At 45.9% G+C, this 25,695-nt stretch overlaps 1 protein-coding gene across 1 annotated transcript in view; it reads left to right on the plus strand.

Annotated features, from left to right (window-relative positions):
* The first annotated feature begins 4,827 nt into the window (after nucleotides 1-4,827).
* The window catches only part of LOC144103262 (Na(+)/dicarboxylate cotransporter 3-like), a 30,527-nt gene continuing 9,659 nt past the window's right edge, over nucleotides 4,828-25,695 (plus strand). Inside the window, exons 1-4 of the mRNA XM_077636027.1 lie at nucleotides 4,828-4,899; nucleotides 19,855-20,005; nucleotides 21,175-21,324; nucleotides 24,533-24,648. Coding sequence (XP_077492153.1) covers nucleotides 19,898-20,005; nucleotides 21,175-21,324; nucleotides 24,533-24,648 — 374 coding nt within the window. The 5' untranslated portion in view covers nucleotides 4,828-4,899; nucleotides 19,855-19,897. The remainder of the gene's footprint in view (nucleotides 4,900-19,854; nucleotides 20,006-21,174; nucleotides 21,325-24,532; nucleotides 24,649-25,695) is intronic.

Genomic DNA, 25,695 nt, shown 5'->3' on the forward strand with positions numbered 1-25,695 from the left:
AGGATCTAACATAATGAGGGTGGATACGGTGAAATATTTAGGCGTTACATTTACCCATAAGCTAAGCTGGAACACGCATATATCCAACACGTGTGTGCAAAAGCATTCAAACAGCTCGGGTTCCTCCGTAGAAAACTGTCAGCAGCTCCTCCTTATGTAAAGATAACAGCCTATAATACCCTCATAAGGCCCATCCTTGAATACGGCACCATCATTTGGAGCCCCCATCAGTCTTACCTCAGCGATCAACTCGAAAAAATTCAAGATAAGGCCCTCCGGTTTGTTTATTCCTGCTACTCACGTAATGACAGCGTATCTTCACTGCGAGCTAAAGCGCGTATCCCTACCCTTGCTTGTCGGCGACGCGTTGCTTCGATTAAGTTTCTTTTTATTCTTTACAATGATCGCATAAGACTTGCTAAAAATCAGTACATCAAGGCAACTTATCATCGTTCGAAGCGATTAAACCATGAAAAGTGCATCAGACCCATCCCAACGCGATGTAACACATATAAATTCTCATTTTTTTCCGTTAGCCATTGAAGAATGGAATAATCTGCCTCACGAATTCATGGACGACGTCTCTCTTGATATCTTTTTGAAAAACGTAGAGTCGTTTTTTTTTTGAAAAACAGAATTTACAATAAAAAGAGCATCGTGTTGACCTGATTGTATCGCTTCGTGGTTTCGTCGTTCTCCTTTCCAGTGTTTCAAATGCGTCGAAATGAACGTGTATAGCAATGCGCATGTCCTTTGACCGTTGATGGTCTCAGCCTACTTGCTATGGTCTTTTCTACTGCAGGCGCAAGTTTTGTATCTCGTGTATGTTATGCTAGATATGCTATTGTTTGTATAATTGTCCCATTAGTTTGCCCACTCCTGTAAGAGCCTAACTAGGCTTACAGTATGCCTAAATAAATAAATAAAAATTTATTACAGGTCAGGGCGTTTCTATCAATACGCCGACTGCATGTCTCGGTACCCTGCGGAGCCGCCTGATCCTATAGACACCGACCTCGGTCCGTGCCTCTTCTCGACCTCCAATCTAATTAACATCGTAGACGAGCAACGCTAAGAACTCTTCCTTGCGGTCCATCATTGAGCGGCTCAACTGTGCCAGCCTACACCCTTCACAGCAACTCTTCGTCTTTTTCGTGACACTCGCATGGCATACGAGAGGCACTGGGATCGAAATCCCGCACCACCACCAAAAGTTACGTGACGGCCAGCCGAAGAATGAGACGGGTTGATTGATGGCAATGAGATGATTTAATGACCGCTGGCCTAGCGTGAGCCTTCCGTCCCGCACTACTGCCAACTTCGTCTTCTTCGTCACGCTATAAATGACGGTGTGCTGTCATCTGCTGAGTGTATTCAAATGATAAATTGCCATATTTATGCACTCTATGGAGACAGTTCTGGATCTCTGGCGTTAGGAACATGAAACACGACCTATTTTTGGCTACCCAGAAAGTGCTATGTGGAGGCAAAGAATGCAGTTCTCGATAAACAACGTAACACTTTGGAAAATGTTAGTGGGGACCTAAACTCCTTTTTTAAAGAAGATCGGGTGCTTGTCGATGCAAATTATTGCCTGAGAGACACCCCGGAACAGTAGGGGCAAGGGGGGTGGTGACCCCCCCCCCCCAACATTTTTCCAGAGGGGGCTTCGCAGCCAGTTGTAAAGCATTTCGTATTTGAGTAACATAAACCAGTCATGTCCAAAGAGAAGTCGACTCTCTGACCAAAGGAAACATGATCACGACTAGCAGAACTTAAACAAACTACGCACAAACTTTTTAATACAACTGATCACTCCTCGTGCATAAATCTTCCCATCTCTAAAGCTTCCCATCTCAATTCGCTTTATATTGCCTTGAACCTTTGCACCGTTTGTTCTTTCGCGCTCAAAAACTGCCGGAACGCGGCTTTTTTTTTTATAATGCGAGATGCGACCAGACATCTCCATCGATCGTGGCGGCGTGCAAATGCTTCCAAACTTTTCAAGATTGAATCAGTTGCTTTTTGTTCTTTATCTCGGAGGTTCCTTGCCAGCTTTAAATTGAACACGACCAACAACTGCAGGCATTAAGTTCGATGACCGCCGAGCACCCTTGAGGCGATCGTCGCCGCAGAGTCATTCAGTTCTTAGTGGGCGATCGAGTCAGCTCCTTAAAGCTTCTTTTGGAAGCCTTTTCGTTGTCTTCCTATGCGGCAGCTTTAACTGTTCGGCGCGATCGATGGAAACACTTTAAAAGGAAGATTTTGCTACATATCATAATAATGGACTTTTACCTTTAATGTTTCCATAAGTATCTTATAATTTGTTTGACATGCTTTCTCTCGTATTGCTGCGGGTGACTGAGCTCGATTTGCAGCTACGCCATATCGCACGCACAAAGCGTCCTGGATTTACCGTGCTTGTCCGCTTTGAAAACCCCCTTTCCCCTCCCTCCAGAATACGCTTAAACTCGCGGCAGTGCTCAATCGGGTGGATCGGGCCAAATGCTGTTGCTATTCGGCTTTTCAAGCTCACACCGATGTCACACTTATGCACCTCTTGGACATCGACTTCTGCAGCTAGTAGAGCTCTCGCTCAAAAGGTGCCCGTGTGCTCTGCGATGTCAGTGCACGTTAAAGATCCCCACGTGGTCGAATTACTCCGGAACCTTCCACTACGGCACCTCTTTCTTCCTTTCCCATTCCTTCTGTCCCACCTTCGTTTCTTCTCTCACGGCGCGGTTGAGGTGTTCACCGATATGGGAGACAGTAACCGCACCTTTCATTTTATGATAGCCAGTTGCATACCGTCGGTGTTCGAATACTGATGCCGAGGACGCGGGATGCATTCCCGACCGCGGCGGCCGCGTGCGAGTGGAAGCTAAAGGTGCCCGTGTGTTGCACAATGTGGATTATATAGCAGCTCTGTGGTATTAACTCCTTGGTACACATAAAGACAAGGAATACAAGGAAGTATAATACGGAGAGGATTGAGCAAGAAGACAGGATGGAAACGAAGCAGAGATGTCAGAAACAATTGCGGATTGCAACAAATCAGACTCGTTCACTAGGGTAGAAACTTGGGCGAGTCGGTAGCGGTAGCGCCCTGGTTTCTTTCAGTCGGAAGTTAGCGCCTGTGTTGTGTCTGTCTTTCTCTGTCCCTTTGTCCCGTTTTGCGCTACTCTCACTTTCCATGGATCGTTCACTAAGTTGCAAAGAAGGCAATGTTACTAGGAGTGTCGATAAGATATTTAAATTGGCTGATATATATTATAGGGGCAGAGACAGCAGTGCCGATGAAATGCGGATCCTGCGGACAACAAAAGTGTAAGTTGAGAAAGGCACTTGAACAATGCTGATGGGGAATATGGCCGGAGAAGAGCAAGGGGTTTCAGGCGTGCTAAAGAATGAAGCAGACATTGTCCTGGAAAAAAAAACTTGCCTTATTGTTTGCACAGTACCACATGAATCAAAGCGTACCCGAATCGAGGAGTAATGTCAGCTTTGTCATATCTACTTGAAAGACCATGCAAAATACAAATATTATGTACCAATCATTTCACTATCTGGTGCTTGCAAGGTGTTTGCTAAATTATTCTCTAATAGAATTGGAGCAACACTTCAGTGAACCGAGGGCTCTGGCTTTCGCTTGAAGAAAGACGCAAAATAGCCCGTGTATTGTGCAATGTCAATCCACATAAACAACTCCAGGTGGCGAATACAATCTGAAGCCATTACCTAGTACACTGCCTCTCACAGGGTACGTGCCACCTCAGGCTGCCCCATACCTCACGGTACCATACCATGCCATTGTCTACCGTACTGTGCATACCAGATTTAAATTATACTACCCCATTATAAGTAACCTATTGAGTGTTCCTTTTTAGTTCTAGACGTTCTTAATACTGCACTGCAAACAACCCCTTCTGCCACCTATGTACTACCCTCGAAAGAGTCTGTAGGGTAATCCCGAAAAAATAAATGCCATGCCCCAGCTTACTATACCACACCACACCGTACCATGCCATACCATACCATATCATACCATACCAGACCATAACATGCCGTTCCGTGCCATACTATACCATGCTACACCATAACATGCTGTACCATACTATTACATGCCATACCATTCTGTGCCACACCATACTTACCATACACTATCATTACATGCTGTACTGTGACATCCCATACCATACTATACCTCACCAGACCATAACATACCACAAAAGCCACACATAACATACCACACAAGCCACACTATAACATAACATACCAAACTTTATCATGTCATACCATACGATGTCCGTACCATATCATACCCCTCCATACCATGTCGTACCAAGTCTTTCAGCGAAGGTGAACCTAAATTTTGTTAAATAGGATTTCTCAGGGATGAAGGCAGCTTCATCAGCACAATAATACCTGCGCTGGAGGACATCAGGAAATATGTAAATAATGTTAACTTGTTAGCTGCTTGACTAGTTTCTAATGATTATCATTTTAACTATAACAGTTAGGCTACTGGCTGCAATGAGAGACTTATAGCCGGCGTTAGAAATACCCATATCATTTTTCAGAATTTCGATAACGCGATTACCCTCGGCGCCGTGGCTCGACGAAATGTGGCTTTTTTTTGGCTAGTTACGTGCACTCCAAAGGTTGCTTTGCCGTCATGCTTTCCGAAAGCGCATGTATTTTGACCCGATGTTGCCAAAATTTGTTGAGCCGAAGAGCCAGGGATAATTGCGTTTTGTAAATTCTAAGAACTCATATCGCTTTTGGTAATTACCGGTTACAAGTGTCTATGCCTGAGAAGAAGAGGAAGAAAGCTGACGTGTCCTTGCTGGCTGCTGCTGTTCTCTGCTTCTCCTGGTGGTTCCGGCTTGTTCATCATCGGTGAAGCTATTTTACGTTAGGAGATTTTGGCCAAGACTTAGGCTAGGACGCAGTTGATGTGACCCTGAGGGTGCGTTTTTCCTGGGAGATTTCGTTGACTTTCCCAGGTGGAGGTTTGACAGCTCGGTTAGTCAGCTTACCAGTCCAAAGCCTACCGCTTGAGTCCTTCCAAAAAATGGCATTGATGCAATTCCCGTGGCTCTCCTCCCGATCGATGAGCGTGTGATCAAAACGAAAACCCTCAAACAAACTCAACAGGAGCTAAGATCTTTAACAGCCCGCTATCTGCAGATCTCTGAAGTGCGTCCATTTGGCCGTAGAGGCATTGTCTGCAAGTCCTCAGACATCGCTTGTGCAGCTGACTTGCTTCAGTGCAAAATTTGTAGCTCACTGCCGATGAAAGCATTCATTCCCGAACAGCTTGCAGGTGTCGACCTAGCATCTTCCCCGCAAGAAATTCAAGAATTTCAGAATGCAGGAGTTGTGGTGCTTTCAGTCTATCGCTGCAGTAGAGAGGTAAATGGTTCGCGTGTTGGTACTGAGTCTGTAATAACTTTTGCTGGCTCTTCCTGCCCTGATGAACAAAAGTTTTGGCCCACTGTATACCGTGTAAACACTTGCAACCCCGCCCTCTTCAATGCACGAACTGCTGGTGGTTCGGGCATAGCTGCAAAGCATGCAAGTCGGAGACCCGTTGCCCTTTATGCGGAGAAGATAAATCTGCTGATAACTGCACCTCATAGCAGACTCATTGCTGCCTGTGCAGCAGCAACCACTGAGCTGATGATGCCAATAGCGCAAAACGCTGTGAAGAGCGTAGGTTGTTAGATATCAAAGAGAAGCAGTGCTCAAGAGCCGATGCTTATGCTCTTCTTAACAGGCAAAAAGATTCACATGCTAGTCGTGTGCTCGCTTCTGTTGGGGACATTGGAACCAATTTGACGGCCTCAACTGTGAGTACTGTATAAGAAACGTAAGAAATGTGTCTAGCGTGAACGCTAGACACATTTTCAGAGGCGTCGGCTCAGCTTGTTGCAATTCAATCTTTAACCATCAATATCCGTTCTGGCAGGAACGTCTGCATCAGTTTCAGCTTATGTAGCTAGTGCTAGCAGTTCACCATCACCTCCTGATGCTTCCTAGCTCCCACCGAACATCTCTGTCCCTAGCAGTGCATGTCGCACCGACATTTGCACAACCGATGTCGAAATGTCGTTCCCTATGCAGAAGCGCCATGCTTCCTCGTCATCGTCTAAAACTAATTCTCCCCAGACGAAAGCAAAAAAGGACCAGTAGTTCTTCCCCCGGTGGATAACATAAAAGAGGCGGTTTCCGCCTCTACACTCATTTATTTGCTGATGATTGTGTTGTCTTTCGAGAAGTTAACAGTTCGGACGACACTAATGCCTGGCAACGTGATATGAATGCTATTACTAATTGGTGTGACTTGTGGAAAATGGACCTTAATACATCTTAATGTAAAGCCTTACGTGTCTCTCGAAATGCCTGCTGTCCTAGCGTCTATTACCTAAATAACAGTGCGCTCGAATCCGTCACTTCCTATCGTTATCTTGGCATTGAAATCTCTTCTGATCTTACTTGGTCCCGTAACATTAACACCATAATTAACAATGCTAATCGCATGCTTGGTTACCTTCACCGTAATTTTTCTTCTGCCCCCCGCTTACTTAAAGTTCTCCTGTACAAAACACTAACCCGTAACAAACTAGAATACGCTTCATCTATTTGGGACCCTAGCTGTGCTAACCTAACCTATGCCCTGGAGGTTGTCCAGCATAACTCTGTTCGTTTCATTCTGCATAACTACCATCGTACTGCTAGCATATCATCAATGAAACGCATGTTAAACATTCCTTCATTAGCTTCTCGTCGGAAATTTTCTCGAATTTGCTTATTCCATAAAATTTTTCATATTTGTCCCAAGATTCGTAGCGCACTCATTCCTTCGCCTTCGTACATCTCATCTCGTCTTGACCACTCACACAAGGTTGGAATTGCTCCAACCAGGACGAAAACATGCAGCAACTCCTTCATTCCTCGAACATCCAAGGACTGGAACGACCTTCCCGGACCAATTGCCAGCATTGTAGACATTACTCATTTTAGAACCGCATTAGCCACCATTGTATATGTCGATCATTAATTTGTCTACTTCGTGTTATCTTTTCTGTATTGTATCTCATTCAACCACTCCCCTCTTTAATGCCCCAGCCTTGAGGGTAAAATAAATAAATAAATAAATGGTCAATAATCATGGCTGGTATCAAAATGTTACTATGGAATTCCCGCTCCGTACCATCTCTTCAAGATACAGCAGTATAGTTAATTAAAAACATAACCCTGATATTGTGCTTTTCCAAAAAGCGTGGTTATCACCTTATAAGTAATTTTCAGTCAGAAACTTTCCAGTCTTAAGATCAGGGCGAAGTGTTGGCAGGGGAGGTGGATTGGTAACCATGCTATCTAAAAATATATGCCACCAGGCATCTGTCTATAATAAAATTTTTCTTGGCTGGGAGCTTTTAGGGATCAAAATTTCATTTCCGCATTGTGCCGATATTACAATTGATAATGTTTGTTTTTCTTCAGGTGTACACAGGTCAGACTGTTTAGAGAGATTGGTGGCTGGCGCAAGCAGTGTAATAATCACCGGAGATTTTAATTCCCACCTTTGTAACCGAGGGAGTTGTACTGATCCCTGCGGTCAGCTTGTCTGGTCATGGCTGTCTGCGAATGTTCTACGCTGCTTGAATTCCATAGAAATAATCTATTTGCGAGGGGTTGCTAGCTCAGCCATTCACTTAACATTATCAGATTCAAGGCGGATAGTAATTAGCGTTAAAGACAGTGACAGAAGAGAGATGGACACCAGGAACGCTAGACATCAATATATAGGCAAAAATGTGCAAATTATCACGCTCTAAAGCGCATGTGGAACGGCACTGTGCGGTTCAAGAATTGTCATTCTTTCGATGGCAATTTTAAGAATGGGGTACTTACGCACGACTGTCGTTCTATGTAAATGAGGAAGGCTTCCAGTATATCACGTTCCTTCTCATTTGAACTTGAAAAAGGACCCGTGTCTGATTATAATTCGGAGCACATTTATCCTCACAACGTTTGCAACGTGCCGCTAAGTGTCCCAAACCTCATAATGTCTCGACAGCCATCCTGTGCTGCATTAGCCGAACAGTGATTCAACGGCCAGTTTGGTCGATGTAGCAATTCCCGCATGACAAGAGAATTCTGTAGACCACGGGAATGTGTGGCTAATGGAGCACAGGCTGGCTGTCAATGCAGTATCTATATTCTTTATTTTTCGTTCTTGTTATCGTCCCACAATAATTTTTGTCAAAGCAGTACCAGGTTTGGGACACTTGGCGGCACATTGAAAACGTTGTGAGGATAACTGTGCTCCGATATACAATTAGGCACGGGTCATTTTTTCCAGTTCAGATCAGCTGGAACGTGAAATACTGGAAGCCTTCCTCATTTACATGGAACACAAGTCCTGCGTAACTAACCCATGGTTATCATTTTTATGGAAAGAGTTACAATTCTCGAGCCGCAAGGTGCCGTAGCACATGCGCTTTAGGGTGGGATCTTTAGTACATATCTTGCCTATGTATTGAATGTGTCTCTCTCTAGAATAAATCAGCTGATGTCTAGCGTTCGTGGTGTCCGTCTCTCTTCTGTCCTTGTCTTTAGCGCTAGTTACCATGTGCCTTGAATCTAAATGTCACCAACTACCCCAGCTTTCCTTTTTAAATAACATTATCAGCAGGTAGGCTAGAGGTCACTGAGTAGTGGACAGAGGATTCGGGTAAATATAGCGACCACTCTCCTCCTTGGTGGACAGAAGAATGTAAGAAAGCCTATCGTCACAGAAAAGCGGCCTGGAAGAGGCTATCCTGCAACCAGAATCCAGTTAATTTCTTAAACTAAAAATTTTATGCATTTTTCAAAAGAACAATTGAAGAAGCCAAGGTGGAGTATAGCCAAAATTTAAACACATATATTTCAAATTGTCGTAATCAGAAGGCCCTGCATAGATTCGTTGAACTTAACAAGAGTTCTGCAGTGCCTCGCCTCAATACTTCTACAGTGTTATCACCACAAGAGGCTAAGGAAACCCTGGAATGTATTGCTCAGCGTTTGGCGTCAGGTTTCCAGACGCAGAGAACTGACCCTTTGTGCACAATCTAACCCTATTCGAATTACACTGCGGTTGACGCATCAGAGCTCCTCTCAGTCCTGGCAATGTTGCATCCTGCAGCTCCTGGAGAAGATGGTGTCACTGCTGGTATGATTAAAATTTTAGCCCTGAATTTTCAAGCGACCTCTTATATATTGTCAATGCTTCGTTGGCAAATGGATGGATTCCAAACATTTCGAATATAGCGAAAATTATTTTATTGGTGAAAGATGGAGGGAAAGCATACATCTTGAATAAAAATTGGCCAATTGCGCTAACCTCAAATTCTGTCTAATTTATATAAAGAATATTGCATAGTCACCTCACCAATCGTGTTCATTACGTTAACGGTGTCAGCTAAGCGCAGATTGGCTTTCGTCGCGGGTGCTCTCCATGGTCCGCGCATGTGGATCTAGAAGGTAGAATCCGGCTCTCAATACGCGGAAGGAAAGTTTCAGCTTAGGTGATTTTTGATGTAGCAAAGGTCTTTGACAGTGTAGAACATACTATTTTACAACATTTGTCCGTCAAGTTCCAAGACTGAGTCCATTAAAATCAATGCGTTTAACATTGAAATCATTTGTGCAGCACCCCTTCAAAATAGTCCCCCTTGCAGTCTATACACCGCTTCCAACGCTTCTTGAGGTCATGGAAACCGCTAAAAAATGCTTCTTTTGGCAGGGCTGTCAGCTCCTTTGCCGTGGCGTCTTGAATGGCCTCCACGCTCCCGATCCTACGACTTTTAGGGCTTTCTTCACACGAGGAAACAGGAAAAAATCGCATGGGGAGAGGTCAGGCGAGCATGGGGCATTGGGAAGTACAGTAATGCTGTGCTTGGCGAGAAATGCTGTCACGCTGAGTGTTGTGTGCTGCTTTGCGTTATCGTGGAGAAGGCTCCATTTTCCAGATGCCCATAAGTCAAGTCGACGGCGTCGCAATGCATGACGCATATGTTGGATCACGGGGATACAAAAATCCTGATTCACCGTCGGTCCTTGTGGGACGAACTTGTGGTGTATGACACATCTGCTATCGAAAAAAATTATCAGCATCGTCTTTGTTTTGGTCTTCTGTCGTCGCACCTTTCTCGACGCCGGAGAGCTGGACCGCCATTCGGCGCTCTTCCTCTTTGTTTGAGGATCGTATTAAAACACCATGTTTCGTATTCAGCAATGATGCTGTCGACGAATCCAGCATCCTTCTCTGCCTCGGAGAAGGATGCGCGTGTCCTTCTGTGCCTTTGCGAGGGAGTTCGGCACAAGTCTGGCATTCAGCTTTCGTTTCCCAAGTTTTCACACAAAATTTGGTGTAGTGTTGTCTTACTAATGTCGAGAGCATCTGACAGCATGCGGACTGTAATGGTGCGGTCTTGCTGTATGATTTCCCTGATCCGAGCCGCGTTGTTTTCATTCCGTGAGTTTCAACGGCGCCCCTGCCTTTTGTCATCTTCCACCGACCTTCTCCGCGAAACGAACCTCTTGTGCCACTGGAAAACTCGCGCCCGCGATAATGTCTCTTTTCTGTAAGCGTCACGAAGGAGTTCATACGTCTGTGTGGCTGTCTTGTCAAGTTTTTCACTGAATTTTATGTTTACACGCTGTTTAAGGGGGACGTCCATCTCTCCACATTCACTCACAGTAGAATGCGCATACGACTAGTGACTACGTATTTTTCGACATGTAGTGCCGTCTAGCCGCTGCCACAGCAATTGTCATAAATAGCTAAGGTTAGCCCGAAAAGATGGCGCTACACATACGCACCAACATTTGTTTTGGGGAATCATTGCTAGAGTAGAATTAAATCAGTATCGAAATTTTACGGACAAAGGCTGTACTTCACAGACTTGCTCAGTTACATCCTCCGACCTACATTTATGCGTGGATATCTGAATTTTTGAAGGACATATATTCTACTGCACAGATGGAACCCTACGTTCTAATGTATATTATCAATAAAGAGGTATGCCGCAAGTACCGGTGCTATCACTGCTGCTTTAATATTTTGGTCAGTGACATCCCGATTCGTCCTGATATAACAGTTTTTCTGTATGAAGGTCACTAAATCACTAGGTGTATACTTTTCTGAAGATATGACATGGACTGAACACGTAGGGTATGTCGTACATAGGTTGTCGAGAACTATTGGGATCATTTCATTTCATTTCATTTCATTTCATTTTATTACCTTAAAGACCCCTGCGGGGTATTACATAAGGGGTGGGATTAGCAGGAAAAGGCACAAAACAATGCCATTAGTGATCATGAACAAAAAATGTTGTTTAGATTGTTTGCAAATGATGAAGGACAGGTGATGTCGACGATGTGCTGGGGAAGGCCGTTCCAATCCTTAGCTGCACGTGGGAAGAAGGAGGCTGAAAAAGTAACAGTTCGGGCACGTGGGCGAAAAACTTGAAGCGTGTGGCTAGTGCGATGAGAAATGTATGATGCTGGCGTGATGTAAGGGACACGGTTAAGGGATGAGTAAAAGAACTTGTGGTACAGTGATAGCGTGGCTATGCGACGACGAACGGAAAGAGGCGATAGTGCTGATTTGGTTTTTAAGGCTGAAACACTGACGTCGTAGGAGTAAGAAGAATGAATGAACCTTGTAGCGCGGTTTTGAACGGCTTCTAGATCGTTTACGCGGTTAATATGATGCGGGTCCCATATGGCGGATGCATATTCAAGTTTAGGTCTAATGAGTGACTTGTAGGCGAGCAATTTCACGTGATGTGAGGTGAGGCGAAGGTGACGTTTAAGAAATCCCAGAGTTTTGTTAGCCGATGATATCACGTTAGTAACATGTGCATTCCATGTTAGGTCATTAGATAATGTGACGCCCAAGTATTTGAAAGATGATACAGATTCTACGAACTCGTTAGCGATTTTGTATTGGAAGGCATGAGTCTTTTTGCGACGGGTGATGGAAAGAAGCTTGCATTTGCTAGGGTGGAGGGTCATAAGCCAATCTGCGCACCACTGTTCAATTTGGTTAAGGTCCTGCTGGAGGGCTTCATGATCAGTTATGTTTGTTACTTGGCGGTAAATTACGCAGTCGTCAGCGAACATTCGAATTTGGCAGGATACGTATTGAGGGAGATCATTAATATATATTAAAAACAATAGGGGTGCAAGAACAGAGCCTTGTGGGACGCCGGATGTTACAGGGAGAGGGTTGGAAGACTGGTTATTTACAATGACTGACTGAAAGCGATTTCTTAAGAAGGCCTTGATCCAGTTTAGCACGTTAGGATGAATGTTTAGAATAGAAAGTTTTTGTATTAAACGTTGATGTGGAACTTTATCAAATGCTTTAGCGTAATCCAGAAAGATGGCGTCAACTTGAAGGTTAGCGTCCAGGTTAGTATGTAAGTCGTTGAGGAACATGGCTAGTTGTGTTTCGCATGAATACCCCTTGCGGAAACCGTGCTGGGATGGATGGAAGAAATTGTTAGCGTCTAAGAAGTTCATTACCTGAGAGTATATGACATGTTCCATGATCTTGCAGGGGACGCTAGTTAAAGAAATAGGACGGTAGTTCAGAGGGGAATTTTTGTCACCTGATTTGTAGAGTGGAACGACCTTCCCAACTTTCCAGTTTTCCGGAATGAGACCTGTAGAGAGTGATTGCGAAAACAATAATTCAAGATACACTGCACTGATACATTTTGTGTTTTTTAGTAGTTTAGTGTTTATCTCGTCGATGCCGGCTGACGAGGAAAGTTTCATTTTCTCGATTAAAGACGAGATGCCAGTTGAAGAAAAAGTTATTGCGTCCATCGGTGAGGTGGCATTAGTAGGAGGTATTCTTGGAGGCGGGTTGCGCTCCTGGGTGAAAATTGACGAGAACGCCGTATTGAAGATGTTAGCGCATTCTATGTCGGAGGCTTGAATACCGGATGCATGAGTGAGAGTGACTGAGTGTGATGGTGCGGGATTGATAACGCGCCAAAATTTTTTGGGGTTATCGCATAGCATGCGCGGTAGGTCGCTGTTAAAAAATGAGTGTTTAGCGTTGGTGACGGAAGTCAAGTATTCTTTTTCGGCTGAAAAGTATTTCTCCCACGCTTCGGAATTGCTTTTAAATTTGGCAGCGCGAAAAAGCCGCTTCTTTTTATTCTCCAGTCTTTTTAGTGTCTTAGAAAACCAGGGTTTAGAGCGATTTTCACGAAAAGTTATTCTAGGGATAAATTTTTGCGTTAGTTCATGAAGTTTATTTTTAAATATTAGCCAATTCTCGTTAACAGATCTCTGGTTATAACCGGCTTCGAAGAGTGGGAAAAAAATGCTCAGTTCATGATTAATGGCATTGTAGTTACCCTTGTCATACAGGGTGATTGTTTTCTTTTGTGTTTCATGGCGCTCGGTGCGAAAGGAAAAATCGGCTTGAATGACTTTATGGTCGCTAATGGGCTCTAAGTATGTAATGGATGACAAACTGTCAGGATGAGAGCTTAGTATTAAGTCTAAAATGTTGCTCGAATCGCCTGCGGTGCGTGTTGGGCTGGTTACTAGTTGGTAAAGATTAAAGTTCAAACAAACATCTAGAAAATCCCTTGATTCTGCACTGATTGGCTGTGAATGAGAACGGTTGAGCCAGTTTATTCCTGGATAATTAAAATCACCAAACAGAAGAATATGCGCGTTCGGATAAGATATCATGAGCTGGTTTAGCATATTGTTAAGTTCACGAGAAAAGTTTGGGCTAGAATGCGGAGGCCTATAACACACGCCGATTATGACTGAATGCGGTGAAGTACGGCACAAAAGCCACAGTATCTCTAAGTTAGATGGGAGACGGATGGGTGAACAAGATAATTCTGGTCCAGCAGCGATCAGCACGCCACCCCCTCGAGAATCTGTGCGGTCCTTCCGATAAACAGAAAAATTCGGCAAATCGGCAATAACTTCAGCATCAGTGATATCATTAGTAAGCCAGGTTTCAGTTAGTAACAGCATACTGCTGTTAGATGATATGACTAAGCTAGACACGCGTTCTCGTTTCGGCATAAGACTGCGAATATTAGTGTAGGTTACAGAGAACGAAAGATGATTGCTTGGTAAAGTGCGGGGACGGGTATTGATTACATTTGGGGGAGGTAACCGCTATGGCATCTCTTTAACCATCTGCGATGAGATATCGTACATGTAACGCTTAGCTCCAATGTGCAATGTCTTGTAGCGAAGTGAAAATTTAGCTTTTTTGGCTTTGGCGAATGCTACAAGGTGGCTACGCGCGGTTTGGACGGAACGAGAGAAGTCTTCGCCGATGCTATAGGATGTGTTCTTTAGTTTCCGGGCATTTGAGAGAATATTGTCTTTAGTTTTGTAGGACGTGAATTTGGTTATTATTGGGCGGCAGCGGTCGCCAGAGTGGCGTCCAAGGCGATGTGCGCGTTCTATTTCTTTAGGGTCGATTGATATGTTAAGGCGATCCTGGCAGTGACGAATGATGATTTCTTCAGCCTCAGCATATGTTTCGGCCGCATTAGTGTCTTCAAGGCCATAAAATATTAGATTATTCCGCCGCGATCGATTTTCGGCGTCGTCTAGGCGTGTTTCTAGTGCAGAGACTAAGCTGGCTGTCTGGGCGGCGTTAGTTCGGACAGTATCAAGGTCTGTTTGTAAGGTTTTTAGGGTTTGGTAGTGGTTCTCGAGATCAGTCATTCTTTCGTTCAGATTGAAGATGGTTTGGTTTGTCGTTAGTAGTTGGTTTTTTAGTTCACCCACATCAGCGATGAGTTGAGATTGACTGGCTGAAATTTTTTGCAGCTCGGCAAGAATGGCGACAGAATCAGGACCGGGGTTAGTTTCAATATCACCGGATAACAACAACAGAAGAGAACGGGCAAAATCGGCAGCGATAGCACTCAGACACTGTGGGCTTGGTAGCTGCACTAAGAAGTAGTTACTAGTTTTCTTAGCGAACAGGCTGTATTGTTCACCAACCTGCATTGTCAGGAAGAGCGGATTAGTGGTCTTTGCCATGGCACAGCCACCAAGCCCACGAAGTGTCGTTGACGGATGCAGCGGTTTTATAGCTGAAGATGATGATGTCGACTGTGATGGGGCGATCCAGGAGGCAGCGAGGGTTGGGCAGATCCGTGGCGGCGTGTCGACGGCAGCGGTGACGTTGACGCAGCCAGCCCCAAATCCGCCGCAGCCAAGATAAATCGGTAGGGATGACGAACCCGACTGCGCAGTCGTCAGGCCAGGCAGAAATGCGACGATGATCGTGACAAGCACCTGCATTGTCAGGAAGAGCGGATTAGTGGTCTTTGCCATGGCACAGCCACCAAGCCCACGAAGTGTCGTTGACGGATGCAGCGGTTTTATAGCTGAAGATGATGATGTCGACTGTGATGGGGCGATCCAGGAGGCAGCGAGGGTTGGGCAGATCCGTGGCGGCGTGTCGACGGCAGCGGTGACGTTGACGCAGCCAGCCCCAAATCCGCCGCAGCCAAGATAAATCGGTAGGGATGACGAACCCGACTGCGCAGTCGTCAGGCCAGGCAGAAATGCGACGATGATCGTGACAAGCACCTGCATTGTCAGGAAGAGCGGATTAGTGGTCTTTGCCATGGCACAGCCACCAAGCCCACGAAGTGTCGTTGACGGATGCAGCGGTTTTATAGCTGAAGATGATGATGTCGACTGTGATGGGGCGATCCAGGAGGCAGCGAGGGTTGGGCAGATCCGTGGCGGCGTGTCGACGGCAGCGGTGACGTTGACGCAGCCAGCCCCAAATCCGCCGCAGCCAAGATAAATCGGTAGGGATGACGAACCCGACTGCGCAGTCGTCAGGCCAGGCAGAAATGCGACGATGATCGTGACAAGCACCTGCATTGTCAGGAAGAGCGGATTAGTGGTCTTTGCCATGGCACAGCCACCAAGCCCACTGCGCCGTCACTGTTATTATTTCCCTACCTCAGTTAATGTCCTTTTATATAACTTTATTTTCCTATACATTAAGCTATGCCTTTTTAGTATGGTCCACAATGACATGAACAAACATTAATTAGCCAACTAATAATATTGCAAAAACGGGTCTTACGTCTGGTCTGCAATGTTCCGTACCGCTTTGATACTGCAGGCTTATTTAGAAAACACAATATCGGCCCTATTAAATCACTATACAATTACAAACTCTCCCGCCTTTACGAACTGAGAATACTAAGGAATAATGATGCATTAACTAACCTAGCAAGACTGTAGATAAACACCACCACTTATCACGCACGTTATTTGGAACCTTGGAATGTCACTAAATGCCGAACTAACTACGGGAAACAGATGTTGAAGTACTCATTGCCGATGGTTGTAAATAATGTTTTTATGGAAACAAGTAAGGACATTTCCGCGATTTCTTCAAAGAAAGTGCGTGCCTTGTTTGCTGTATAAGCCCTTGGTTTGATGTTGATGTGTACCGCTATCCCCGCACGCTGCTGCGCTGCTGTGTATGCTGGGAGGTCAGGACTCCTCAAGCTGTTTTTTTTTTTCAGCTTTTACCCGCCCTCCTCGCAACGTTCCTTTTTGTTGCGGTATAAATTTTTATAATTGGTTTTTGGTGGAAAGGAAATGGCGCAGTATCTGTCTCATATATCGTTGGACACCTGAACCGCGCCGTAAGGGAAGGGATAAAGGAGGGAGTGAAAGAAGAAAGGAACAAATAGGTCCGTAGTGGAGGGCTCCGGAATAATTTCGACCACCTGGGGATCTTTAACGTGCACTGACATCGCACAGCACACGGGCGCCTTAGCGTTTTTCCTCCATAAGAACGCAGCCGCCGCGGTCGGGTTCGAACCCGGGAACTCCGGATCAGTAGTCGAGCGCCCTAACCACTGAGCCACCGCGGCGGCCCGCGGTATAAATTTAAATTTCAGTTTCAAGATGACGTAGCTTTTTTCTCTTCTGCAAGGTATATCAATTCCCTTTACGAGATTCTGTAGGGATATCTGGATGCTCTTGGAGTACGGTTTCACCGTATAAATTTATCCCTGAATGTTAACAAAAGCGGAGTACTTATGCGAAAATAGCGCAAAAGACGAGGACAACAAGAAAAGTAAACAACAGGACCAGCGCTGGTCCTGTTGTTTTCTTTGTTGTCCTCGTCTTATGCGCTATTTTCGCATAATTATGTATCACCAACTCGCCTGTCATGCATCGTGTTGATATGCGGTGTACTGTTATTTCCTCCAGACACGCCTTTGCACATTTCAGTAGTGCATCGCTCTAATCAGGTTCCACAAGTGGAATCCGTTGCATATCTAGGTGCTGCTTATCACCACGCATTATATTGAAGCCTTTATATAAAGAACAATGTGTCTAAAGGAGAACGCGCTCTAGGCCGGCTGACACGAATTGGCAATAAAGAGTACTGAATGCGCTGCGACTCGTTGTTTTTTCTATACAAAGCCTATGTAAGACCTATACATGAATTCGGTTGCATTCTGTTATCTGGTAGCGCAAACTACAAGATTCAAACCTTAATCTTACTGGAAAGGCGCGCTCTGTATACGTCTTTGCCTCGATCTCCCGAAATAAGTTTCTAATGTGTTACTTTATCTGGAAGCCCGCATCCCTGATACATATTCCCGCTTTCAAACACTCACGGTGCGAACTTTCCTCAGGTCGTTTGACCCGGTGACTGTAGTCAGCACTTCTATTTTTGTGTCTCAGCCCGCCTTATTCTTTTCACATCGTTGCCCACGGTATCAAACACCACAAGTTACGTTAACGCAGAAACTTTTAACACCAAGCAATGCTGTAATGGCGTCTAGTTGGTTTGTCAAGTTCAGGTTGGCGCGCTATACTTTGGCACAAGGACTAGTTACAAAAAACGGGACAAGACAGGTACGTGTTCGAACTGTGAACTCTTTATTATATGTACTGCTCTCCTTATATACTCACATACAAAGAAGAAATCTACAAACACGTATGAGATACAAGATGTTAAGTGCTATTCATGAAACCATAACACGTGATACAAGATGTTAAGTGCTAATCATGAAACCGTAACCCGTGTGTCACCGCTTTCCATCGCGTCGCTTGCTAAGAATTGAATCTCGCTGTGCGTCAGCACTGTCGACGGATCGCTTACACATTCCGTGGCACCGGCCCGTGGCATTTCGTATGCTTCAAAGGTTAAACTTTCATTCTGTTCGGTGAAATGCCCGATTATAGTGGCCTCCTCGAATCTTGGGATGCATTTTATACAGCAAGCTACGTGCTTGTCGAGATTGCTTGGATTGTTATTTTGGCGTTGATTGGTGTGAATCTCCGTTCTTTGCATTGGGCTGATGACACGCCGGCAGCAGTTTTAGGGAAAGGAAATGACGCCGTATTGGTCTCATATATCGTTCGACACCTGAACTGCCCCGTAAGGGAAGGGATAAAGGAGGGAGTGAAAGAAGAAAGGAAGAAAGAGGTGCCGTAGTGGAGGGCTCCGGAATAATTTCGACCACCTGGTGATCTTTAAAGTGCACTGACATCGCACGTTAACGATCCGCAGGTGGTCTAGTGCAATTTCATTTTGAGCACATCTTCCCATCTTATGCGAAGCACATGCCCGAAAACTTTTCAACGGCCTTCTTTCTGTTCACATGTAGCAAAACCCCCATCATACGGTGCTTTCTACCGATGCCTCCGTCAGCTGCCAAAAAGCTCCAGTTTGGATCTGTTCGCAAGATTTGTCATGCAGCTATTCTGTCCGCCTGCCAGATTGTATTCCTGTATTATTTGCAGAATTTTTGGCTCTTGGAATGACCCTGCACAAAATTTCATGTTATGTTTCATACGTCATCGTCCTCGCTCATTGTGTGTCAGTTTTTGTCTCGCTTGAAAATTTAGAAAAAGATTTTTGAAGCCTTTTCCTGCGATTTTTTGTCCCATGCACTTTGAAGGAGGTCCGTTTTGTCTGGGTCCCTGGCCATGTAGGCATTAATTCAAACGAGGTGGCCGATTTCTTAGCAAGGTCGGCTCCTAACGGGTCAGCGACACATGCCTTTCGAATTTTAGTCTGGTGGTGATTTCCAGGTTACAGCAGTTGCAACAAATATCAGTCAGGCATCGCGATCCCTTACGAAATGCCACTGATTATCCGCACATAGCATATAATTACAACGTCCGTTCGTGTAAAACCAGGCTGTGGGAGGTATCAATGACGCATTTGCGGTGCAGGATTGAAAGCTTGAATGTATATCTATGCAGATGTGATTTGACACCAACAAACCTATGTGGCACATGCGGGGAAGTTGAATCTGTACACCATTTTCACCTCTACTGTCCAAATTTCGCACTTCAGACAAAGATTTACCTGGAGGTCCCACTCTCCAGGTTTGGGCTCGCGTTATTTCTACCAGTGTTATCATCGTTCGTTCCGAGCACCGAAGGATTTGCACTGGGTTGAACTTGTGGGATTCTCCACGATTACATAATTGCAACTGGTAGGTTGATTTGCTAACTGCTTTAATATTCTTCGAGCTCTTCTTTTTTCCCCCAAATGCTGTTTGTTATTTTGATTTAAATATTCTTCTGTCGTTCTTCAATCATACATTGTTTTCAAAATTCACGCTTGGCGCTTATATCTTGTCAGAATGTCCAATGGAAATTTCCATGTTTACGCCAATTCACCTCGGCCAATCCCCTCATGTAGGTATGTGCCATGTTTTAGGAGGAAAAGAAAAAGAAGAGGAATACTCGCAACAACACTCAGTGGTGCAGATTTCATTTTTTACGTAGGAGGACAGAACCGCTCCACGAATTGGGACCAGGGCCCCATACGATGACGGCCGATCATCGCTGTTCCCGACAGCTGCGTGACCAATGGCGACGTGTCGTGCTCGTCGTGGTGCCAGTGCTGCTGACGCCCATTTTCATGTACCTGTCTCCGGTTCGTAAGCTCACCTTGCCTCGCCTAGAAGCTTGCTCGTCAAACTCTTATTAGTTCATGTGATTCCTGCCTGAGTCTACTGGAGCTAATATTTATGGCACGGCGTACATAGTACAGTTGCCAGCCAGAACCGAAGTGGGCCGTGATGCATCGCAAGGATTATTCCTCGCATGCTTCAGCGAACGGTGTTATGTAAAACTGCTTCTACAAGTACTGATTTAGGTAAAGCGGTGCTAAACTCTGATATCTCGAACGCTTGGCATTACTGTGTCGTTACCGCCATTCCCGGGCGAAGTGTTAGCAGTATAGCTTGGTGAGCTTGGCGCGAGGGTACAGCCTTTGTCAGAAGAGTAAAGGCCAAAGTGTTTCCTTCTGGTGCATGCTTCGACGAATCCAGCAGCAGCCCGATTACACGGCTTAGAAAAATACCTGTCTAGTTTACCTTAGCTGTATCTGTTCCCAAGACTAACTGGATCCACTGAACACAGATGCCACATTTTTGATAGCACCTACTACTCATCCCGCACAGCTTTACCTGAACACGGTTCTGAATGGCCAGAAGGTGAAATTCTATGAATATGACATTACGCCGAGGCTGATTACTACATGTGAAGCTTCATGAAGCGCTATCGGTGCGAAACTTCGTGTACTTTCACTGTTCATGTGACCTCCTGAGAAACTTATTTAGTTGTACTCCGTTTCATACATCAGGTGCAACGCTGTGAAAGGTATGGAAGTAGTCCGCAGGGAAAAATAAAGGGAGGAGTGTTACTCCGCGCTTGTTCTGTGGCCGAGTGGCCTAAAAGCGAGAAAGGGCCTGCGTGTCGCCTGCGATAAGAGTGTATTTAATCAAGCTGATGACAAATTTGCCATGTATTAAGCCTGCAGGCAAAGGATTTACTATGTTTCGCTCATCACAAGGAGCGCACTACGTTTTGGTCACGGACCCAAGCAGCGCAAACAAGAGCGCTAGCATTGAGAGCGTTGCACCTGATGTATGAAACGGAGTATAGAGAGTTCTAATTATGGACATTGCTCATTCCTTCCCCTGCTGCTATTCGCTTCTTCATCTTGGTCTTGATTTGCCAGCACTCACGGCGTGGTTTATTTTGTTATTTGTGCACAACCGAGCGCGCAAGTGAGCACCTTCCTCTTGTCAATGTGTTCAGGAGCTGCGCTGTGCGTTCGAGATGTGCCTGCTCAACTGCTACCTGCTGCTCAACGAGATACCGACGGCCATCAGCGCGCTTCTGCCGGTCTGCCTGGCGCCCCTGCTTGGACCATTGTCCACACAGGAGGTCTGCGCCATCTACTTCGGGGTGAGGAGTCCTCAGGCACGGGCCTTCGGTCAACAATGTGATCTGAATTTTCGGTTTGGGAGAAGTCGCAGGCTATGCCGCAGGCGGAAACATAACCAAATATGGGACGATGACGATTTTGCGGTCCGTCTTTTTGCGCGTTCAAAAGTCATTTCCATTGTCTTTAAATACATGTGCTGATATGCAACACGAGAGATTTCCTGGAGTGAGAGGACATCGAAAGCACATCAATGCAAAAAAAAATCAGCAGTGGCTTGGCTCAGCTAGGCCGAGATATACGTAGTGAAATGATTCGAACGTCCTCGTAGCCGAAGCACTGGCCGTCAGCCGTAAGTGTAACCAGTCATCGTCGTCTTCGCGTCTGGTTCTTCCTGCTCCATGGGACGTTCTCCTTCTCGTATTTGGGCAACGGCTCGGCGTCTCTCTCGCTCCGCGTCTTGACGCCACCGCTTTGCGAGACATTCTTCCCGCTCTTTCAACGTGTCGGACGCACGCTTAGCCTTTCGTGTTTTATTTGTACGCTGTCGGGCATCCTCACGCCAAGCAATGATTTCCGGGTCATCCGACGCAGCTTCTCGCAGTCTCCTAAGATGCAGCCCACTGTACGCGCGCTCACCGTCTGCTTCTTCATCCATGGCGCATCTGACTAGCAAGCGCACAAGCTCAGGCTTATGTGCTCAGCTGCGCACTCAGACGCGATGGAGGAAGTTCAGCTCACCGACGAAAGGTTTTTGCATGAGCAGTGACGCTGCATAACAAGGCACGTGATGTCACGAGTCGGCGCAGCGCTGGAGACCGGCGCGGCGTAGCGGAGGAACACCTGTGGAACAGCGCAGCTGGTTGTCATGGTTACGGCGCATGCGCAGCTGTGGCCTTGGACAGGCACTGCGAACCTAGCTTCTACTGGCCCAGTGTAGCTTTCACTACAAAAAAAACTGACCTCTTGAGTTCAGTAATTACAGTGTTTGTTGTCTTGGCTTCGCTCCATGCTTTCGCGTAATAGCCGTCAGGTGGAGCGCGCTAGACCACGATCAAGTGGCCACCTTTGTAACGCGGCCTACGCTTTATGCTTAATTCGTCTTTATCAGGTGGGCAGGCGGTCACCACAGGACTGCTTCAAATTCCTCTAAACATCTTCGAGGAAAGGATCCTAAACAGAAGAAGGCGTGAAATTGTTCCCGCATGCGCTGTTGTGACCGCCGCAGTGGTACAACCGCTACCGGTTACTTAGCACATCTGTCGTAAGACGAAGAGGCCATAAATGCAGCTGAGGCGGAGCATCGTGCTCGGAACGCTGCACATTTGCGGTATCAATAATTCGTTTTGGGAAAGGAAAGGCGCAGTAAAAGTCAGCCTCCAAGTAAACCCCTAAATCGCACCTTAAGGATAATAGATGTGAAAAAAAAGCTGCCGTAGTGGAGAGCTCCGGAGTAATTTCGACAACCTAGAATTTCTTCAACGTGCACTGGCGTCGTGTTTTTTTTTAGATTTCGCTCCATCGAAACAGCTCTGGTGCTGCCGCCACCGAATGGAAAAATAAAAAATTGACGGCCGATTACACTGGTCGGTAATGGGAAATGTGAGCGCAGCTCTTCACATGCCACGTGCTACTGCTGATAGGTGACATGTCACGCTGCTACAGCCACCCTCCGGGATCTTCACGTGGCAGCCACCCTTCCGGTTGTTCACTCCTCCGCTCTCGCCGTGGCAGGTTGCGTTTCACTCTTACCTGTTACCTGGCTTGTGACAGCCACCATCCTAGTGGTGTTTCGCACTCTACTTTAATACTACCGGTTACGCCCAAATGCTGACGACTACGCCGACTACGACGCAGGAACGTGGACCTAAGGGATACACTCGAAAATTTTTTAGCACACTAATACCCTTGTCACACGGACACCGCAAATGCCTTGAGAATCAGGTCCTCATGTTGAGAGGCGTAAGGAGTACAGCTACACGGCTCAATAGTGAGAACCTGTGATCGCATTTCGTACAACATCAAAAATAAAAGTCAAGAAGAAATTTATGCGGCTAACTCTGTTTGAAAACATTAAAAATATACGAATGACTTGTTTGGTTTTCCTTTTTGGACAGGTGTTTATCATTTATGCGCACATTTCGAGACAGTAATTGCTGCAGCACCACTGAGTGCCCCTGATGGCCAAGTCCTGCTGCTACTACACACAGCCTGCTGCTACTGACGAGAGTAGCGGCCGCAGTTTCCTTAAGGAAGCAATGAGAATAAAAAAATTGTCTGAACTCAACGAATCAATACAATACCCCCAATTCAATTTTAGATCACTCGCTTCATCCTCCTCAAGCAGAGCAGCGGGTGCCAAGCCTCAACGTCTGTTTAACCTTCGGGCTGCGCCATGTGCTGCGTCGCTGCTCCTTTAAGCTTTCGTTCCTTTGGTGAAAAGAGGTGCCTTTTCTGCAAAGCTCTTAGAGGAGGGCCGTTTGAGAGGCGAAACAAGCTACGCCTGAAGGGTATGAGGCGATAGCTTTATGGGTTCCTTCAGCCGTCTGGCGTCCACTTTGCGTATCACTTCGCAGAAACGAACAGGGTTCTTTATTTTATTTTATGATTTTATATTTTACTTTAGTTTTTTATTCACTGGAAGAGACGCAATGCCTCCCTTTAAGCGGGTCGCGCGAGCGTTCTTCAGTGGTCGAGGGGTAGCGGTTCGAGCACCGTCTCGACCATTTTCCTTTTCAGCGTAACTGATTTCTTTTTCCTTCACAGGCACTACGTGACGGTGCTGAAATGACGCCACGACCCAGTATACCACTTAGGGGAATTTGACAGTAACGTCACCACTGCTGTACTGTCTGATCGTTGTTGCATTTTTAAATTACCCACGGGAGATGGTGTGGTTGTCCCGTGTCAACCCTTTCGACCAACGATGATTTTCTCGGCATGCCGACGCGCAGTTTTCCACTGATCAATTCGTGTTTAAGTTGCACTGGACTGACAAGTGGCTTCAGCTGGGCCACTATGACTGCCGCGTGGGCATAGAAGACAATTATAGCAAAAAGAAGGAAAGATTAAATGATTCATGTCGCTGCAACCGCGTCACAGCAACCGCGCCATTTTACATTGAAATGGCTCTGCTTGACAGCAGTCAGTGCTTTGCAAAGGCGGCACACGCGTTTGCCGGTCCCTCAAAGACCTAATAGCTTCATGCTTTCTTGTCGCCTCCTTTGACAGCCCTCGCAGCTGTACTTCATTTCGGCCACTGTTATCGCCGTGGCCGCCGCTGAGTCGACGCTGTCCCAACGTCTCGCGTTGCACGTGCTGGCCAGGTTGGGTCCCGGCACCGGAAGGTCTGTACTCTTTTTCGTGCGCATATGTTCCTACCACAGTGACTAGCGACAGTGCACAAATGTCTCCCAGCACAGTGAACATGAACAAACTAACTGCAGTTATCATTTACCCGAGCACAAGAACAAAACAGCTGTGAAACTTACCCTTTTTACTCCAGATTGCCGTTAAAAGTGGTGTGAAAGGGGCTCTTAAAAATATTGCAGTATGCCTAGGATATCAATGGAGGCCGCTCCACAAATATCCTCCAGCAAGAATTTTTTTAATGCGTTTTGTGAAAGCTCAGTTATCTGTGATTAAATTTGAATTTTCGCGTTTTCGCACTTTCTCTATCCTCTTGTCATTTCGCTCACTGAAAGTCGGCGCTCATCCGCCCGCCCCGCCCACTCAGCCCCTCCTCAGGCTGCCCACGCGCACGGGAGCCCAGCGTGGGGCGGAGCTTCCGGTCGCGCCCATGGTAGTTTCGTGACGTCAGAAAGAGTTGGCACGGCGAACCAATGGTTACCCTACGCTGCTGACTTAACGAGCGCTGGATGGCGCGTTGTGCACGGATTCGGGCGGAAGCCCGACATTGCTGGTCGCCCCGCGGCGTAGAAGCGCGAATTTTTACAAATATATTGTAAATTGTTTTGCTCACTTTTGAGGTCTCGTACGCGGCATGAACGCTCGGTGGCCTATACTTTGCCTAATGCGAGCTTATAATAGCCAAACTCAGGCACCCTTTTCACGGAACCAATAACCAAGTGGACTTTCAGCATTTACATTGCGAGCATCCGATCGATTCATCCATGTTCTGGAATCACAAGGGCAACTCAATAAAAAAGTTAGAGTTTGTTCTATTGGCAGATTTAAGTTAAGATTCAATGTGTTTAGGGTAATTTTTTCAGATGCTAGGTTATTTCAGGTAAATTGGTTTTAAGGAAAGAAAATGAAAACAACATGAAGACGCCCCTGGAACATTTGGAATCATGTCACCAGAACTCAGACGTTGAAACCGCAGTTGAATGACCTTGAACCATACGGAAGGAGGTAAAACTTGGAGATACACG

The sequence above is a fragment of the Amblyomma americanum genome, chromosome 9, assembly GCF_052857255.1.
Source record: "Amblyomma americanum isolate KBUSLIRL-KWMA chromosome 9, ASM5285725v1, whole genome shotgun sequence".
Classification (NCBI taxonomy): Eukaryota; Metazoa; Arthropoda; class Arachnida; order Ixodida; family Ixodidae; genus Amblyomma; species Amblyomma americanum.